The sequence below is a fragment of the Microcaecilia unicolor genome, chromosome 3, assembly GCF_901765095.1.
Source record: "Microcaecilia unicolor chromosome 3, aMicUni1.1, whole genome shotgun sequence".
NCBI classification, from domain to species: Eukaryota; Metazoa; Chordata; class Amphibia; order Gymnophiona; family Siphonopidae; genus Microcaecilia; species Microcaecilia unicolor.
Genome location: NC_044033.1, coordinates 6,553,546 through 6,572,740, shown reverse-complemented (window position 1 = coordinate 6,572,740; position 19,195 = coordinate 6,553,546). Strand labels below are relative to the sequence as shown.

At 44.9% G+C, this 19,195-nt stretch overlaps 1 protein-coding gene across 1 annotated transcript in view; it reads left to right on the top strand.

The window, feature by feature from the left end:
* MRPS18A (mitochondrial ribosomal protein S18A) overlaps positions 1-16,755 on the top strand; it is a 37,327-nt gene extending 20,572 nt beyond the window's left edge. The window contains exons 4-6 of the mRNA XM_030199246.1: positions 7,060-7,183; positions 14,664-14,736; positions 15,891-16,755. Of these exons, the coding sequence (XP_030055106.1) occupies positions 7,060-7,183; positions 14,664-14,736; positions 15,891-16,035 (342 nt within the window). The 3' untranslated portion in view covers positions 16,036-16,755. The remainder of the gene's footprint in view (positions 1-7,059; positions 7,184-14,663; positions 14,737-15,890) is intronic.
* The last annotated feature ends 2,440 nt before the right edge of the window (positions 16,756-19,195 follow it).

Below are 19,195 nucleotides of genomic sequence, written 5' to 3'. Positions count from 1 at the left end.
GGAGACTGCGTTCTCTCAGTGGGTGGGAAGGCACTTGTGCATGCATGCATGAATATCTCGTGCTCCACAAAGCTCTCGTTACTCTTTGGTAAATTCTGGGCCGGGAGAAGTGGGTAAGTGTCACCCACTTGTGAGTACATAAAGCCTGCTGTCCTCGGAGAACATCTGCTTCAGGTAAGTACCTGCGCTGTAGGGATGGGAGTTGATAGGAATGGTGTTTCCATGTGGGAGAGGCCATAGGAGGGTTGTCAAGGAGATGAGTAACAAGAAGATAGTGAGTGCAGAGTGTAAAAATGTAATGTGGAGCAGTTGAAAGATAAAAGGAAATAGATGGATGGGAAATGAGAGGGCTATGGAATGAGAGAAGGAGATAGTCTACGCCTTTCATCTACTTATCAACTTTCTAAGAGGGAGAAATCTGAGTGGACAGAGGCAGAAAAGGAAAAAAAAAGGATAGAGCTTTTAAAGAAGGATCAATATGTCTGTGACAGGTATATTAAGGGAATGGAACAAGACAGGAGGAGAGAGGATAAATAACAAATGGACAGTGGCTGCTGGAAACAGAATTAGCAGAAGACAGGAAAGCAGAAAATCGAAATTGGGACCAATGTGATAGAAAAATAAAATGCCCAGACACGAAGGTAGAAAAAAGTGTTTTATTTTTAATTTATTAAGCAGAATATTCTACTTTTGGAAGCGTGTGTCGGTGTATTGTGTTCAGTACAAAAGAAAATACATTTTGTTTTTGTTTCTCCAGTCTTGCAGTATATACTGAGCTTAATTTTGGGGGGTTCCCATTTCAATTTTTGTCTTCCTATTTCTATCTGTAATTTGGGATACCTTGTTCTGTATTTGATGAGGGTCTGTTTGTGTTTTGCGTATGTGTTAAGATCTGTAACAGTCCTACTTTTTCTGTTTTACTTGTAGTAGGCGTTTTGGTATTTTAGGGCCCAGTGTAATATTTGTAGTGCTGCCTATTCATAGGTTACTCCTGGGGGGAATTGTGCACCACAATACAATGCAGAATTTGCGCAGAATTCTATATTTGCCTTTCAGAATTTTGCACAGGAAGCAACAGAAGTCGGAAAAATTGTCTGGTTTCTGATCCCCCTCCTCTTGTAGCACACACCCTGAACATGTATACCCTGGAGGAAAGGAGGAACAGGGGTGATGTGATACAGACGTTCAAATATTTGAAAGGTATTAATCCGCAAACGAACCTTTTCCGGAGATGGGAAGGTGGTAGAACGAGAGGGCATGAAATGAGATTGAAGGGGGGCAGACTCAAGAAGAATGTCAGGAAGTATTTTTTCACGGAGAGGGTGGTGGATGCTTGGAATGCCCTCCCGCGGGAGGTGGTGGAGATGAAAACGGTAACGGAATTCAAACATGCGTGGGATAAACATAAAGGAATCCTGTGTAAAAGGAAGGGATCCTCAGGAGCTTAGCCTAGAATGGGTGCCAGAGCTGGTGGTTGGGAGGCGGGGCTAGTGCTGGGCAGACTTATACGGTCTGTGGTGGGAGACAGGGATAGTGCTGGGCAGACTTATATGGTCTGTGCCAGAGCTGGTGGTTGGGAGGCGGGACTGGTAGTTGGGAGGCGGGGATAGTGCTGGGCAGACTTATAGGGTCTGTGCCAGAGCTGGTGGTTGGGAGGCGGGGCTAGTGCTGGGCAGACTTATACGGTCTGTGCCAGAGCTGGTGGTTGGGAGGCGGGGATAGGGCTGGCCAGACTTGTACGGTCTGTGCACTGAAGAGGACAGTACAAATAAAAAAGTAGCACATATGAATTTATCTTCTTGGGCAGACTGGATGGACCGTGCAGGTCTTTTTCTGCCGTCATCTACTGTGTTACTATGTTACACCCACAGACTGCTTGTACAAATCTCCCCTCCCCTACTGGCTTACCCTGTTTTCCATATCATGTGGCATAAAGAAGAAACAAGCGGCTGTGCATCAGACCACTTCCTCCTCCTCCTCCTCTGCTGGTCTGAGCACAACTGCTGTACAGAGTCCCACATGGTTCAAATAAACAGTGGGCTCAGGCCAACAGAGGGGGAGGAAGTGGTCTGATGTGCAGCTACTTGTTTGTTCATTATCCAGGAGGAAAACATGGTAATGTTGAGGCAAGGAGAGAAAGAATACAGAGAGGTAGACGTTGGCGCTAAGGGGAGTGAAAGAACTAGTGGGCAGAGAAAGCTGTGGGAACGGAAAGGGTTCAAGCTACATCAGGGTAGGGAGGGTGGAACCTGAAGCTAAGCCGGAGTGAGAGATCTGGGTAACCTGGAATCTGAAGAGCAATATTACTGGCGTAGGAAGAAACTGTAGGTAGGCCTTACGACGGGGAAAATTCTGTACAAAAAAATTACAAATAAAGATGCAGAATCTAATATAATAATTTGCACCTCCAACGTTCTGAAGCTGACTCCATGGCAGCGTGGCAGTGAAGCCGTGTAGTGTTCGTAGGGTTCATAATCGCACTCCCGATCACTGCCCCGCCCTCGAGGGAACTCTGTATAATTGCCAGGGAAAGAAACGCGACGTCAGAAGGAGCAGGGACCAACCACAGGCCTCGCTCTCGCTCTCAGTGCCCCGCCCTCGGAGGGGAGGGAAGGGAAGGCTGCATATTCACCCACCGGAAGTTCGTTCCCTCCCTCCGATTTCCAGGGTCGTCGTCCGTCCTCCCTCCCTCCCAATTCCAGGGTCCCCCTCCCTCCCTCCCAATTCCAGGGTCGTCATCCCTCCCTTCCAGTTCCAGGCCCCCTCCCTCCGAATTTTAAAACTCATCCTGACTTACCTCGCGCGGTAAAAAGCGTGCAGGCTCGGCACTTCAGTTTTCCCTTCACTGTTTCTCAGCTCTGGTCCCGCCCTTGTGGAAACAGGAGAGACAGAGAAGGGAAAACTGAAGTAAGTGCCGAGCCTGCACACTTTTTACCATTGATACCGGCCACCATAACCCCGACGAGGTAAGTCAGAATGACTTTTAAAATTCGGAGGGGGGGGGGGGCCTGGAACTGGGAGGGAGAGACGACGACCCTGGAACTGGGAGGGAGGGAGGGGGGATCCTGGAACTGGGAGGGAAGAGGGAGGGAGGGACCCTGGAATTAGGAGGGAGGGGGGACGCTGGAACTTCTCTTAAAAACATTAATGGCACAGGGTGATTACCTTGCTAGCCCCTGTTTCATTTCAATGAAAACGGGCTTTTTTTGCTAGTTTTTAAATAATGTGCACCGCATTTCCAAAATGTTTGTGTAGAATTTTTTAGTTTGCGCCAAATCTCCCCAGGAGTAATATGTAGGTTTCTTGCTGTTTAAATCATAGCATTAGTTCTTCTTTTCTATCACATGTTTGCTAAATGTATGTTGGATTTGAATTTTCTTAGGTTTTGCATTTCACAATGTGCCTGTTGGAGATTTATTTTGCTATTACTCCAGTGACATGGGAATCGGAATAATTGTATTGTGACTTCTGTGGAGAAATGTCTTAGTTATGCTCTGCATTTGGTGGAGGGAGGTTGGACTTTTGTGGTTACAGAGCATGGATACATTTAACTCATCAGAACTGCTATCTTGTGTCTGACCAAAGGTCCCTGAGGGTCATGTATGCAGTGTGTCTCGTATATGAGCATCATCCATTTGGTGTGTCCTAGCTTCTCACAGAAAGCAGCTCCCTTCTCTGTAGTGGATTTAGTGGTGCTGGGCAGATAAGAGAAGGGGGCTGATTAAGCCCAGTCTGAAGCTGGGGTTGGGGGTTAACATGGGGGCAAGTGAGAGCTGGGGTTTGGAGATGGGACTGATGCAGGAGACAGGAGGAGGGCATTTGGGTGAGAGAAGGAGAAGGAGGACAGATGTGGGGGGGGGGGAAGAAATGTGGGCATGTGAGAGGGGAAGGTGAAGTTGGAGAGGCGGAGACGGATGCTGGGGTTAAGGTGGAAGAAAGATAGGGTAGAAGACTATTGGAGGAGGTGAGTGGATGCTGGGGAAATGGAGAAGGAACTATGGGAGAAGAGATGGAGACAGTGGCTGCTGGGGAAAGGGGAAAGAGTGTTTGAGGGATAAAAGAAGGTGGCATAGGTGAGAGAGGGTGGAAATAGAGGAGGTAAAAGGAGGAATGGGAACCTGAATAAGGGGGTAAGATAGAAGAAAGGGACTGGAGGTGGGGAAGAGATGAGAAGCAGGGGCTGGAAATGGGAGACTGGAAAGAGTGAAATTCAGGCAAGAGGAGGATGGAGAAGGAATGAGAGAGGGGTGGGGATGGGAGGAAGTGGAAAGCTGATAAGTAGGTGAAAAAGGAGACCGAGGATCGTATGGATTTTATATTTTATCCACTTTAGTGTTTGAAATCCCGCATTTTGTAAATCAGACATATGTGAATAAAAGTTAACTACTCTAATGGCAAATTTCAGAACAGAATTAAGCAAGGGTAGGAAAATTATCATCCTACAGTTCCGACCTGTCCAATGCTTTTGATACAGTTGATTATGATATTTTACTAAACATACTGGACCACTTTGGGATATGTAGCAAAATACTCCAGTGGATCAGGGGTTTTCTCATGTAAAGATATTACCATGTAAAACAGTCGGACCTAATCTCCTCTCCTTGGTCTCCCAATTGTGGTGTTCCACAGGGTTCCCCTCTTTCCCCCATATTATTCAATATCATCATGTACGCTGATGATGTTACCATCTTTATCCCTTTTGTCAAGAACATCAAAGAAATCTTGACAAAAATCAAATCTGGTCTTGATCTAATGGAAACCTGGGCCAATAACTTCAAATTGAAACTTAATAGGGGGGGAAAAAAACTAAATTCCCCAAATAGTTTTCACCCAGTACAAACCAAGAACTTTGCCAATAAAATAACATACCCACTAGAGTCCAATATGAAAATCCTAGGAGTAACTATTGATAACATCTATCACTTCAACCAAAGTAGTATCTAATGTCTTCAAATCACTATGGAAATTAAAAAGACTGAGACCTCAAGCTCAATCTTCAAATCCTTAATTCAATCACTAGTATTATCTAAATTTGACTACTGTAATTCAATCTATGCTGGACTAAAAATATCACTACTCAGAAAATAACTAACAGCCCAGAACACAGCAGCCCACATTGTGATGGCTCCCCGCTATTCTAAAGTGACTACCTTATTACTAAAATTATACTGGCTTCCGATATGTGTATTTGCTTATCAAATTATTTATGGTCCTCCATTTTATATGCAGAACCTCACTGAGTTGCCAGAACGTAATGCATCGAAATATTCTAAAGACTTTCTCGTTCTCCACTCCCCAAATTGTAATAAACTTCAATATAAAACAATTCTGGATTCTCTTACCAATGTACTGAAAGATGGAATTCCTTTCCCAGTCGATTATGTCAAAACAACTGACTATTTCATATTTGCAAATTGCTAAAAACTCACTTGGTAAGATCATCTCCCATTGACAAAAGCAACCGATTCACTGTATAGTCTTCAAGACGTACTGTTCCTGTTGATTCTACTGCATTCTATTTTGTTAGTTACATTGCATTCGCACAAGTTTCTGAAAGAATGTCTAATGTAATCTGGACACGTTGTCAGTTGTTCTACTTGATTGTGAGCCACATTGAACCCGAACGTTTGGGATAATGTGGGGTACAAATGTCATAAATAAAAATTGAATGCAAAGGGCCGAGTCATTGCATTCTTGGAGATGTAGTTCTGCCTTTTTACAGGAAATTGGAGCCTGTTTTGGTGCAGACAAAGGGGGTAATATACCAATCCGGTTGAGCTTAAATCTTTGACATTGATGTATCTGATAACTTCAGGATGGTCAAACTGGGAGATTGCAGTGGGGAGAGCCAGTTGACTGTTCAGATGAATAATGAGAGGTGTAACTGCCAAAACAAACAAAAGGGGGGAGGCCACTTGGAGGTCTAGACCCTAACTCTTTTACAGCAGGAGAAAGAGGCTGTCCCCCCAGATTCTATATAGTGTGACTTAAGTTGCTCATACAAATCCAGTCGTATTCTGGATTTGCGTGTGCACTAGCAATTATTGAAACTAATTGGCATTAGTTAGTTTGTATACAACTGTCTAACCGCATTCTGTAAAGTGGTGTGCATAAATTCTAAGTCACATAGCTGAAAAGGGGACGTGGCCACGAGCACAGAATGGGCGGGTTGTGGGCGTTTCAAAAATCTATTGCGCTTTATTATAGAATACACTTGATCTGCATCTAATTTAGGCATCTTTTACACCAAATTTTACTTGGCGTAACTACCTGTGACTAAATTTAGTTGCGCGGACAGGCACTTGGCGTATCATTTTTCAGCGCCGAATTGTTCAGGCGTGATATATAGCATCTAATCCTATATGTCAAAAAGATATACCTTAGTGGTGGAAACAGTACACGAGGCAAGCAATTTGTAAGAAATAAACAGTTTCTAAAGGAAGGGCTTGTGATATGTAGCTGAACAAGTTGGAAATAACATAAGGACACTTTCTTTCTTGGGAAGGGTGGCATAGAACAGCCTCTCAATGGAAATGATAGGAGGCAATAAGAGCAGCCTGGGACATGACCAAAGGCTTTTGAGCAATGAGAAATTTAAAATAAAAATTGGAGATAACAGAGGTCAGTATCGGGCCAGCTACGTCCAGTGAACTTTAGCTGGCTCTTCAGATATACCTGGAGGCATATTTTCAAAGCACTTTGGGAGGCTAAGTTCCATAGGTTTCTATGGAACTTTGGGAGGCTAAGTGCTTTGAAAATGAGCTTGATAGTCAGCTTTGTCTGGCCAGCACTGACCGGCAAAAGTAAAAGTGCAGATCAGGACCTTCCTCATCGCCACTTTTCTTTTCCTTCCAGCTGAATAAAGAGACAAAATAAATCCTCTGAGCTAAGGGGGCACATGTTAATTGTAGGGGTTTGTCCAGTTGACTCCAAAATGTATTTAGACAAGCTTACGAACCTTATAGGGTCTACGGTATTGCAGCAAGGTGGAGTACAGGTGAAGTATGTTAGGATCCATCATATCTGCTCTCAACTGCTACACTTTCCTGCTCTCTTTAGGATGTCCTGCTCCTCAGTCAGTTCATCCGTTCAGATGGAGGGATGCTCCCCCGACGCGTCACACAGCTCTGCTTTGAGGAACACAGGAAGATAGCAATCTGTGTCAAGATGGCACACAGAGCAGGTAAAGGTGAACTTCATATTCCTGCAGCTTCTCTCTGTTCATTACAAATAGGGTAATGGAATAACAGGGCAGGCACCTAGAATAAAAGGATAAGCAGCTGCCTATTTCAAGCCTGTTCTTTCTACTGAATACTAGTAAAACATGCCTACGTTTAAGGCGGAGTCCATGACACCTGCCCTATGGCTGATACAAATGGTACATTGTTGAATTATAATTTATGCGCCTAGTTGCATGCTCCACCACACGCCCGCTGGGAAAGTACGCCCATCAAAAACATAGTACTGTTTATACACAGTGCATACCAGTTCTCAGATTCTCCCTTCTTAAGACAACAAACGGGGCCCTTTTACTAAGCAAACCGGCGTTACTGTCTCCTGCGTTAAAAAGGCAGCTGCTGCAGTAAATTTATTTATTTTTCTTACATTTGTACCTTGCGCTTTCCCACTCATGGTAGGCTCAATGCGGCTTACATGGGGCAATGGAGGGTTAGGTGACTTGCCCAGAGTGGGAAGGAGCTGCCTGTGCCTGAAGTGGGAATCAAACTCAGTTCCCCAGGACCAAAGTCCACCACCCTAACCACTAGGCCACTCCTCCACTGTTGCTACTATTTGAGATTCTACATGGAATGTTGCTATTCCATGTAGAAGTCGGCCCTTGCAGATCACCAATGTGGCCGCGCAGGCTTCTGCTTCTACTATGTTACTATGTCTGACGTGCAGGACGTCAGACTCACAGAAACAGAAGCCTGCGCAGCCTTCTACATGGAATGTTGCTAGTGGAATAGCAACATTCCATGTAGAATCTCCAATAGTATCTATTTTATTTTTGTTACATTTGTACCCTGCGCTTTCCCACTCATGGCAGGCTCAATGCGGCTTACATGGGGCAATGGAGGGTTAAGTGACTTGCCCAGAGTCACAAGGAGCTGCCTGTGCCTGAACTGGGAATCAAACTCAGTTCCCCAGGACCAAAGTCCGCCACCCTAACCACTAGGCCACTCCTCCACTCCAAGCATAGCTGCCTAACACAGGAGTGGGTGGGATCTGGCTGTGACATGAGTGGGCAGAGGTGTGGCCAGTTGTGAGCTGTCACATCTGCCAGTAGCACAGCTGAACTTAACGCCAACCTCAAAAGGAGGAAGTAAATGCAAGTGCACTATTGGCCCAATCATTGCAACACACTGAATCCATCAGCACAGTCTGAGCCCTCCCCTCTCACACAGTCACAATAACTGCCGATCCTCTGCCTGTCCGATAGCTGGTACAAACAGGAGTCTTGATGGCCATTTTGGATCCTGGTGCAATCCTAGGCAGCATAAAGGGGCTCGGCTGCTACCAGGGTACCACTGAACCACTAGGGTGACCCTCAGTAGGTTCCAGGGAGGGAATCAGGTGGGGGGGGGGGGGGCAAGCTACCTGGGGAATTTTGAACAGGTGGGGGGGATCAGTAGGTATTTGTGACTATGGGAAGGGGTTGCAGGAAAATCAGGGGACATCACTGTGCTATTGGAGTGTTGGGTGGGGGATCAGACGGTGGGTGGGTCATCTGACGTAGCAGTGGTACATGTTTATTTCCTGGGCTTGCACCACATTGCATGCTGTGTGGATAGGGGGGTACTCTGCGCTATTCTGCCACCATGTGAATGCAATGCTGTTACCAGTGTGCCCTCTGTGATAAATGCCAGGCAGATTGTGGCCATGCCCCCTGTGTTTACTGCATGGTAATTTTAGCGCTAACCGTACAGTAAGTGCAAAATTTACCACACTTTTTAAAAGACCCTTGAATCATAACCTATTTGCTTGTGTGTGGCAGCTTTTGGAAACTGAATTAATTTTGATATGCTGGGAAAACTTACGCAATTAAGACTTTTTGGTTTCTTGTTCAGCACTATCCCCGCCTCCCAGCCACCAGCCCCGCCTCCCACCACCGGCTCTGGCACAGACCGTATAAGTCTGCCCAGCACGATCCCCGCCTCCCAACTACCAGTCCCGCCTCCCACCACCAGCTCTGGCACAGACCGTATAAGTCTGCCCAGCACTATCCCCGCCTCCCAACCACCAGCCCTGGCACAGACCGTATAAGTGTTTTGAGTCAACCTGAACCCCTAAATTTCTTTTACACCAGATATAATGGGACCTATTCTGTCCAAAGAGTGCACATTTGACATCTGTCCATACAACATTATCCCAAAAGGTTTGGGGATCGTCAGGTGCGTTTTTGCAAATGTAAGATGAGCATGAACGTTATTGTTGGATAGCAGGTGTTTCCATCTTGCTCCTCTCCTTCTGAATCCCATATTTGCAAATGTGAGATGAGCATTAGTGTTACTCCTGGATAACAGGTGTTTCCATCTTGCTACTCTCCTGTGATTCCCATTTTTGCCTAGTCTGTTATTATGGAGTCATGAATGCTGACCTTCACTAAGGCTAGAGGGGGCTGGCAGTTCTTTAGATATTCTTCTGAAATGTTTTGTGACTTCCTGGATGAGCACTCACTGTGCTCTTGGAATAATTTTGACAGGCTAGCCACTCATGAAAAGATTCACCGCTATTCCAGGTCTTCTCCGTTTGTAGATAATGGCTGACACAGAGGAAATTGGAGAGTCATGGTATAGGAGGTAGTGTTCTATTGTGGATTAAAAACTGGTTAAAAGATAGAAAACAGAGAGTAGGGTTAAATGGTCAGTATTCTTAATGGAGAAGGGTAGATAGTGGGGTTCCTCGGGTCTGTGCTGGGACTGCTGCTTTTAACATATTTATAAATGATCTAGAGATGAGAGTAACTAGTGAGGTAAATAAATTTGCTAACGACACAAAGTTATTCAAAGTGGTTAAATCGCAAGAGGATTGTGAAAAATTACAAGAGGACCTTACGATACTGGGCATCTAAATGGCAGATGACATTTAATGGAAGCAAGTGCAAAGTGATGGATGTGGGAAAGAGGAACCCGAACTATAGCTATGTAATGCAAGGTTCCACATTAGGAGTCACTGACCAGGAAAGGGATCTAGGTGTCATCATTGATGATACGTTGAAACTCTCTGCTCAGTGTGCGATGGAGGCTAAGAAAGCAAAAAGAACATTGGGAATTATTAGGAAAAGAATGGAAAAGAAAAATGAGGACATTCTAATGCCTTTGTATTATTGCTCCATGGTACGACTGTACCTCGAATATTGTGTGCAGTTCTGGTCACTGCATCTCAAAAAAGATATAGTGGAATTAGAAAAGCTGCAGAGAAGGGCGACAAAAATGATAAAGGGGATGGGACGACTTCCCTATGAGGATAGGCTAAAGCGGCTAGGGCTCACCCGCATGGAGAAAAGACAGCTGAGGGGAGGTCTATAAAATGAGTGGGGTGGAACGGGTAGATGTGAATCTCTTACCAAAAATAAGGAGAACACAGCAGTAACTGCAGGTCTTTTTAAAAAAACAGGGAAAATGCCCTAATATATAGAAGACTGGCAAAGCAGGATCAGACCACAGATAAAAACTGCTGACTGAAAGAACAGTCCCAATGGATTGGTGAAACGTCATTTGCAGTACTGTATGCAATTCTGGAGATCACACGTTCAAAACTGGTTGACGGACAGATGCCAGAGGGTGGTGGTTAATGGAATTCGCTCGGATGAGGGAAAGGTGAGTAAGTGGAGTGCCTCAGGGATTGGTGCTGGGGCCGATTCTGTTCAATATATTTGTGAGTGACATTGCCGAAGGGTTTGAAGGTAAAGTTTGCCTTTTTGCAGATGATACTAAGATTTGTAACAGAGTGGACACCCGGGAGGGAGTGGAAAACATGAAAAAGGATCTGCGGAAGCTAGTAGAATGGTCTAAGGTTTAGCAATTAAAATTCAATGCGAAGAAATGCAAAGTGATGCACTTACGGAGTAGAAATCCACGGGAGACGTATGTGTTAGGCGGTGAGAGTCTGATACGGACGGGGAGAGGGATCTTGGGGGTGATAGTATCTGAGGATCTGAAGGCGACGAAACAGTGTGACAAGGCGGTGGCCGTAACTAGAAGGTTTCTAGGCTGTATAGAGAGAGGTGTGACCAGAAGAAGAAAGGAGGTTTTGATGCCCCTGTATGAGTCGTTGGTGAGGCTCCACCTGGAGTATTGTGTTCAGTTTTGGAGGCCGTATCTTGCTAAGGATGTAAAAAGAATTGAAATGGTTCAAAGAAAAGCTACGAGAATGGTATGGGATTTGCGTTACAAGACGTGTGAGGAGAAACTTGCTGACCTGAACATGTATACCCTGGAGGAAAGGAGAAACGGGTGATATGATACAGACGTTCAGATATTTGAAAGGTATTAATCTGCAAATGAACCTTTTTTGTAGATGGGAAGGCGGTAGAACTAGAGGGCATGAAATGAGATTGAAGGGGGGCAGGCTCAAGAAAAATGTCAGGAAGTATTTTTTCATGGATTGGTGGATACTTGGAATGCCCTCCCGCGGGAGGTGGTGGAGATGAAAACGGTAACAGAATTCAAACATGCGTGGGATAAACATAAAGGAATCCTGTTCAGACGGAATGGATCCTCAGAAGCTTAGCCAAGATTGAGTGGCAGAGCCGGTAGGGGGAGGCGGGGCTAGTGCTGGGCAAGACTTCTACGGTCTGTGCCAGAGCCGGTGGTGGGAGGCGGGGATAGTGCTGGGCAGACTTATATGGTCCGTGCCCTGAAAATGACAGATACAAATCAAGGTAAGATATACACAAAAAGTAGCACATATGAGTTTATCCTGTTGGGCAGACTGGATGGACCGTGCAGGTCTTTTTCTGCCATCATCTACTATTAACATAGCGTTGTCAACTAGATCCAGATTTGTCCTACAGGGTTGATCCACTCCTGAGCTTACCCCAATGCATGCAGGAACTTACAGCCTTGCTTTTCTTAATGCAGTGGGTAAGCCCAGGACTGGATCAACTTTGTCAGGCAAATCTGGATCTAGTTGGCAACCCTACAATGCATACAAATAAATCTCATGCATAGTCATTGAGGAAATCCTGGAAACCAGACTGGATTGTGGCCCTCGAGGATTGAGGTTGCCCATCCATTAAAGGCTTGGTAGAAGCACTAAGCTTTCACAGACAGGCTACTCCGGAGAAGGCTCGTTGGCAGGTGTCACACCACATGATTTCCTTTTGAGAAGTTGTGGTTAGGGCTACTCTTTGAGAGGATCTTAGTTACTTTGAGGATGGAGTCAGTCTAGAGGGTGACTATTAAAGTGGTCATAAAGCATACGATGACAGATTATCTGGTGAATTTTCGAAAAAGAAGGACGCCCATCTTCTAACACAAATCGGGAGATGGGCGTCCTTCTCTCAAGGTCGCCCAAATTGGCATAATCGAAAGTCGATTTTGGGCGTCCGTTGCGGGGACGACCAAAAATCACGGGGGCGTGTCGACACCGTACCGAAGGCGGGACTGGGGCGTGATTTAGAGATGGGCGTCCTCGGCCAATAATGGGAAAAAAGGGGCATCCCAGACAAGCATTTGGCCGACTTTACGTGGTCCATTTTTTTCACGACCAAGCCTTGAAAAGGTGCCCGAACTGACCAGATGACCACCGTCGCGGGGACAACCAAAGTTCACAGGGGCGTGTTGCAAGCATAGCGAAGGCGGAACTGGGGCGTGCTTAACACATGGGCATCCTCGGCCGATAATGGAAAAATGAAAGGTGTGCCTGACAAGCATTTGGCCGACTTTACTTGGTCCCTTTTTTCATGCAACCAAGCCTCAAAAAGGTGCCCAAACTGACCAGATGACCACCGGAGGGAATCGGGGATGACCTCCCCTTAGTCCCCCAGTGGTCACTAACCCCCTCCCACCCTAAAAAAAACTTTAACAATATTTTTTGCCAGCCTCAAATGTCATACCCAGCTCCATCACAGCAGTATGCAGGTCCCTGGAGCAGTTTTTAGTGGGTGCAGTGCACTTCAGGTAAGCGGACCCAGGCCCATCCCCCCCTACCTCTTACACTTGTGGTGGTAAATGTTGAGCCCTCCAACCCCCCCCCCCCCAAAACCCACTGTACCAACATGTAGGTGCCCCCTTCACCCCTTAGGGCTATGGTAGTGGTGTACAGTTGTTGGGAGTGGGTTTGGGGGAGGGTTTGGAAGGCTCAGCACAGAAGATAAGAGAGCTATGCAGCTGGGAGCAATTTATGAAGTCCACTGCAGTGCCCCTTAGAGTGCCCGGTTGCTGTCCTGGCATGTGAGGGGGACCAGTGCACTACGAATACTGGCTCCTCCCACGACCAAATAGCTTGGATTTGGTCATTTTTGAGATGGGTGTCCTTTCCATTATCGCCAAAAACCGGGGACGACCATCTCAAAAATGACCTGAGGACAACCATCTCTAAGGTCGACCTAAATTTCATGATTTGGGTGTCCCCGACCATGTTATCGAAACAAAAGATGGACGCCCATCTTGTTTCAATAATATGGGTTACCCCGCCCCTTTACGAGGCCGTCCTGTGAGGACGCCTTCATGACAACTTGGGCTATTATGCCCCTCCACATGTATACTTTGGGGGGAAAAGCAGGAGAGGGGAGTTATGGTAGAGATATTTAAATACTTTCTTGATATAAATTCACAGGAGGCAGGCCTCTTTCAATTGACTGGAAGCTCTGGTATGAGGGTCATAGGATGAGGGTGAAAAGGGGCAGACTCCAGAGTAACCTAGAGAAATATTTCTTTATTGAAAAGGAATGGATACATGGATAAGCCTCCCATTGAATGTGGTAGATAAGTATCAATGTAAGAAAGCATGGGGCAAGCACTGATGAGAAGAGGAAGTTGTAGAGATTGGGCTGTTGATTTGGATGGGCAGATTGAATAGGCTGTATGATCTTTTTCTGCTGTGATATTCTGTGTTTATATGACTTTCAAATGTTCTACTTCTGGGACTGGAAGCTTAGGAGAGGAGAAGTATCTTACCTTCCATTGGACCAATATAAGAATTATCCCAAGCTCATGAAGAGAGGAGCTCTTCAGAGAACCAGAATTCACTTGATATACCACTCTTCTAAGTAACTAGTCAGAGTGGTTCTCAATAAAAAAATAATAATAATAAAAATTAGAAAAGTACTCCAGTATAAAATAGGACAGACCACAGTCGCACTTCCACAAACAAAAGCAAATACTCATATCACCAACCTGCAGGCGTAAGTTGATATCTACTCTAGTCAGCTAACCCAAAAGCTTGTTGAAAGAAATATGTTTTCAGATTCCTCTTAACTGCCTAAGAGTCGCTTCCTCCCTCAACATAAATGCAGTATGTACTGTGAATTGAGGAGCATTATATAGATCATTTTTATAGTTCCAGATAACCTCCATATACTCATGCTTGACCCTTTTTTAAAAGGCTTTCTGCTGTGATTTATTAGGTAAGCACTACCTTGACATCGTAAATGCTTACCCTTACCCTTCGGTATTGGTTCTGAAAGAATTATGAGTGTCCTCTGAATCTTTCCTTAGGTCTCCTGCCAAACCATAGACCCATTCTTCTTGAGGGACAGAAGCCAAAGAAACAGACATTCCCACTTAATAGGTGAGTGAGTTCTTTCTGTGCACACTGAGGTTATATTTCATGGAGAGTTGGAGGAAGACAACAAAAAAGGGGATGAAGCAGCTTCCTTATGAAAAGCTAAACAGGTTAAATCTCTTCAGCTTGAAGAAGAGATGACCAAGAGGAGATAAGATGGACGTTTACAGCATCATGCACGAGATGGAGCAGGTTAATAGGGAATGCTTATTTACTCTTTCTAGGAATAGATGATATTCCATAAAGCCAACTGCTAGAGGATTTAAAACTATTTTTTTGTAAGCTCTTTTGAGCAGGGACTGTCTCTTTGTATCAGGTGTTTAGCGCTGCGTGTGTCTGGTAGCACTATACAAAAGCTAATAATAATAATTTTTATTTTGTCATGCATGGCCATAATGGGTCATACCAAAAGGCCATCAAGCTTAGTATCCTGTTTCTAAATCCAGGTCAGGAGTAACTGGCAGGATCCCAAAAAGTAGCTAGATTCATGATGCATATTTCAGAGATATTGAGGAACTCTACCACTTCTTAATAGTGCCTTATGGACTTGTGCTCCAGGAATTTGTCCAAACCTTTTTTAAAACCCAGATACACTAACGGCTTTTACCACATCTCCTGCAACAAATTCCAGGGCTGAATTATGCACTGTGTGTAAAGCAGAGTTGCTTACCTGCCAATGGGTATTCCTCCATGAACAGCAGGATAAAGTGAGCCACACAATGGGGATGTCATCTGACGGTGCTGAATTCCAGACCCCTGCTGCCCTAGAGCCCAGAAATAAAAAAAATAGAACCTTTGGGCTATGTGTAGGTATCATAATTACCTTAGTCTGTGCCTAAACTGATGACAACTTCAGCCAAATAGGGGGAAATGGGCATTATGGTAATTCGTTACATTTGAGTCTTTCTTCTAAGCAACTTTCTAAAATTCAAATGATTGAGAACTCAGCTGCTAGGTTAATATTTTGCAAAACTCGACTGGACCATATAAGTCCTTTATTTGGAGTCTGCATTGGTTGCCCGTGAAGTCTCGGGTCATTTTAAGGCGCTTTGGTTAGTGTTTAAGTTCTTGGACAGACTAGATAGGCCAAATGTGTTACTGTCACTGTTTTATCCCTTTCTGATGCCACTTAAAGGATGTTTTGGTCTCTTCTCTTCCAGGTACCTCACAAGGTGGTCTGTAAGTAGTGTAAAACCCATCCTGAAAAAAGGGTTGAAGTGGTGTAAAGTGCGCATGCCAGTTGGAGACCCTATTATGAAGAATAACGTTCGCTATGGAAAGAAAGTTATGTATTTCAAACACTGAAGATGGCAAGTGCTAACTCCAAGGACACGTGTACCCACTCCCGTCTCTTTTGTGTCACAGCCTACTGAGAGACGTCATACCTCCTCTACTCTGTGTCTTCTGTCTCAAATGTTAGATGTCCTGCTTGATCCCACTATTGGGCATCCTTTAACGTCAGTACCAAGCCCAGGAGCCCTTTTCACTTAAGCCCTTCTTCCTTCATTGATTCCAGCTCCTATTATCTGGATTCATTTGAAGGAATTTCACCCAAGGAGTACAGAGAAGAAGGAACAGTGAGGAAGTACATTGCAGCTTCTTTTCAGTTAGATCTCCGTTCTTAGTCTTGCATGAATCTGAGGACCTCTGTTCGCTGTGATACGATTCCATTAAAATGAGGTGATTCTGAGACTTCTAAAGTGCTGTGGTGCTGTCCTTTCCAGCTGACAATCATTTATCGTGTTGCATGTTACAGAGCTATCCAAAGCGATTCACAGAAGGAGGAGGCTGCTCTTTTTTCAGTTGTGGTCTAATGCAGAACACATGTATATAATCTGGTATTATTGCTTGCTTCGTGTTTTCTTAGTCATCTGTGTTTCAGTCCAGTAATTTCAGTTGGAAACAGCACCAGCTTCTTGTTGGCTGAATTTTTTAACCTTGATCATGCTCTATTTCTTTCTAAAGTAGCTCTACTATTCCACTGATTAGCTTTTTCTTGTTATAAATAAAGTGTCCGTAACCTTTGCACATTCTTACTTTACAATGAATCTGAACTACAAAGGCTGACTTTGGGATCTTACATTCATCTACTCCAGATGATGAGAAAGAGCTTGCAGGCAGTGATATCGGGGACTATTCTGAGCAATGTCAACAGAATAACCGAGCGCATCAGCTTGTGTTAATGGATCAACACTGTTGACTTATGTCAGATTCAAATACTTGTCTACCGCACATGATATTGTGGCCTCCAGTTTTGCTGGTCGACTGAATTACTGCCAGTGCCCCAACCTATTTCCTCAGGTTCTACGAAGCCAATTAACTCTTATCTCCTAACGCCAGTTAAATCTAGACTGGCCTTACTCACTAAGGCCATTTTAACCACACCTTTTTTGTTATTTTTCTATTAATGGGTATGCGCTGTTTGCCATTTAAACAATTTACACAATTTTATGGGCAGTAAGGGCTCGCATGCTATCTGTATGCCAACCAGTTAACGTGTAGTAATGTAGCTCCACTAACTGATTAGCGCAGGACTGTCCACTTTCTGCCCCCTATTCTCTGAGGACAAGTACCGGCACAGCCGTTTGTCAGGGTTCTGCTTGTACCGGAAGCCTTTAGCAGCCGTAGCACATATGCATGGGTGCCTTCCTGCCTGCCTTAATCTCGCAGAACCTGTAGTCTTTCTCTTTCCATGGAGCAGAGAAGTCACATTTTTTTTTCCACTCTCGGCATGATTTTTTGTTATGTGCTATTCCTTTCTTGCAGTGTGAGTACATAGGACCTTATGTCTCCTTTTTAGTTTTTCCTTATTTTTGCCAACCCTTCAAGTATCCTTTATTTTTTTGTTATGGCTCAGTGACTCACTTAGACCTGAGCTTCCTGGTTGGGCTTTGAGTTTGCTGCAGCTATTTTTGCCCCATGTCCCTAAAAATTCCCAGTGGTTTTAAAAGTGTTCTCTGTGCACAAGGTCATAACTGTGACTGACCCTCACAACTGCTGCTTACCATGCCTAGAACCTGATCACAATGCCTCTAGTTGTAAACTCTCTGTCCTAAAATATAGAAAATGACCTTGAGGAGTGGCCTAGTGGTTAGGGTGGTGGAGTTTGGTCCTGGGGAACTGAGGAACTGAGTTCGATTCCCACTTCAGGCACAGGCAGCTCCTTGTGACTCTGGGCAAGTCACTTAATCCTCCATTACCCCAGGTACAAATAAGTACCTGTATACAATATGTAAGCTGCATTGAGCCTGCGATGAGAGGGAAAGTGCAGGGAACAAATGTAACAAAACAAAAAAAGAAACATTCTGGTCCATTGACATCGGCATTAGAGACATCCCCATGGTTGACGTAGCTGCATTGGACACTGGGGCAATGCTACCAATAAGGAACCCCAGTGTCATACATCGAGCGGAGATAAAGAAGCATCAACATTGGACCTCTTCAAAGCACGATGCTAGAAGCTTTGAGACACTAGCATTGCTAGTACCTGAGAAATATCGGTGCCAAGAGGAGACAGTGCCCATGCAACAGCTTCCTCGAAGCTGAGACCAGCCCTCCGATTCTGCTCCACTGTCTTCTACTACTACTACTACTTAGCATTTCTATAGCGCTGCCAGGGTTAGGCAGCGCTGTACAAGTTTAAACATGGGGAAGGACACCATCGGCCCCACCTTGACTGCTGCTGAAGAATGGCTCCGGGTTCTATTGTAGGAAGATTTGGAGTTGTAACATAGTAGATGACTGCAGAAAAAGACCTGCATGGTCCATCCAGTCTGCCCAAGACAAACTCTACTACTACTACTACTACTTAGCATTTCCCATATACACCATAACAACGCCTCAAGATATTACCCCATGTACTCCACTTCCCCGTACTCTCTCCCATTCAACAATCTACCCACAGATAAAAAATGTCTACCCCATCGCTCTCTTGCTATTAGTAGATCAGCGTAGTAATTCCCCAACGTCATATCCTTTAGTTTCTACGCCCCAAAGGTGATTGATCTGACTCTGTCTTCCTTAACTATTCACAATGTAACCCATAATCGTAATGTAACAAACTGTATTTCCATCATTTACAATGTATTGTAAGCCACACTGAGCCCGCAAATAGGTGGGAAAATGTGGGATACAAATGCAATTAAATAAATAAATAAATAACTATAGCGCTGCTAGGGTTACGCAGCGCTGTACAATTTTAAACAAGGGGAATATGTGTATACCTTACCTTGAATTTGTACCTGTCCTTTTCAGGGCACAGACCATATAAGTCTGCCCAGCAGTATTTCCCGCCTCCCATCACCGGCTCTGGTACAGACCGTACAAGTCTGCCCTCCCCTATTCTCGCCTCCCAACCACCACCCCCTCTTCCCCCCAACTGCTCCGCCACCCAATTTCAGCTAAGCTTCTGTATATTGGCTCAGTGTGACACCTGGGCATCAAGGCCCCAGCTGAGCCTGGAGGC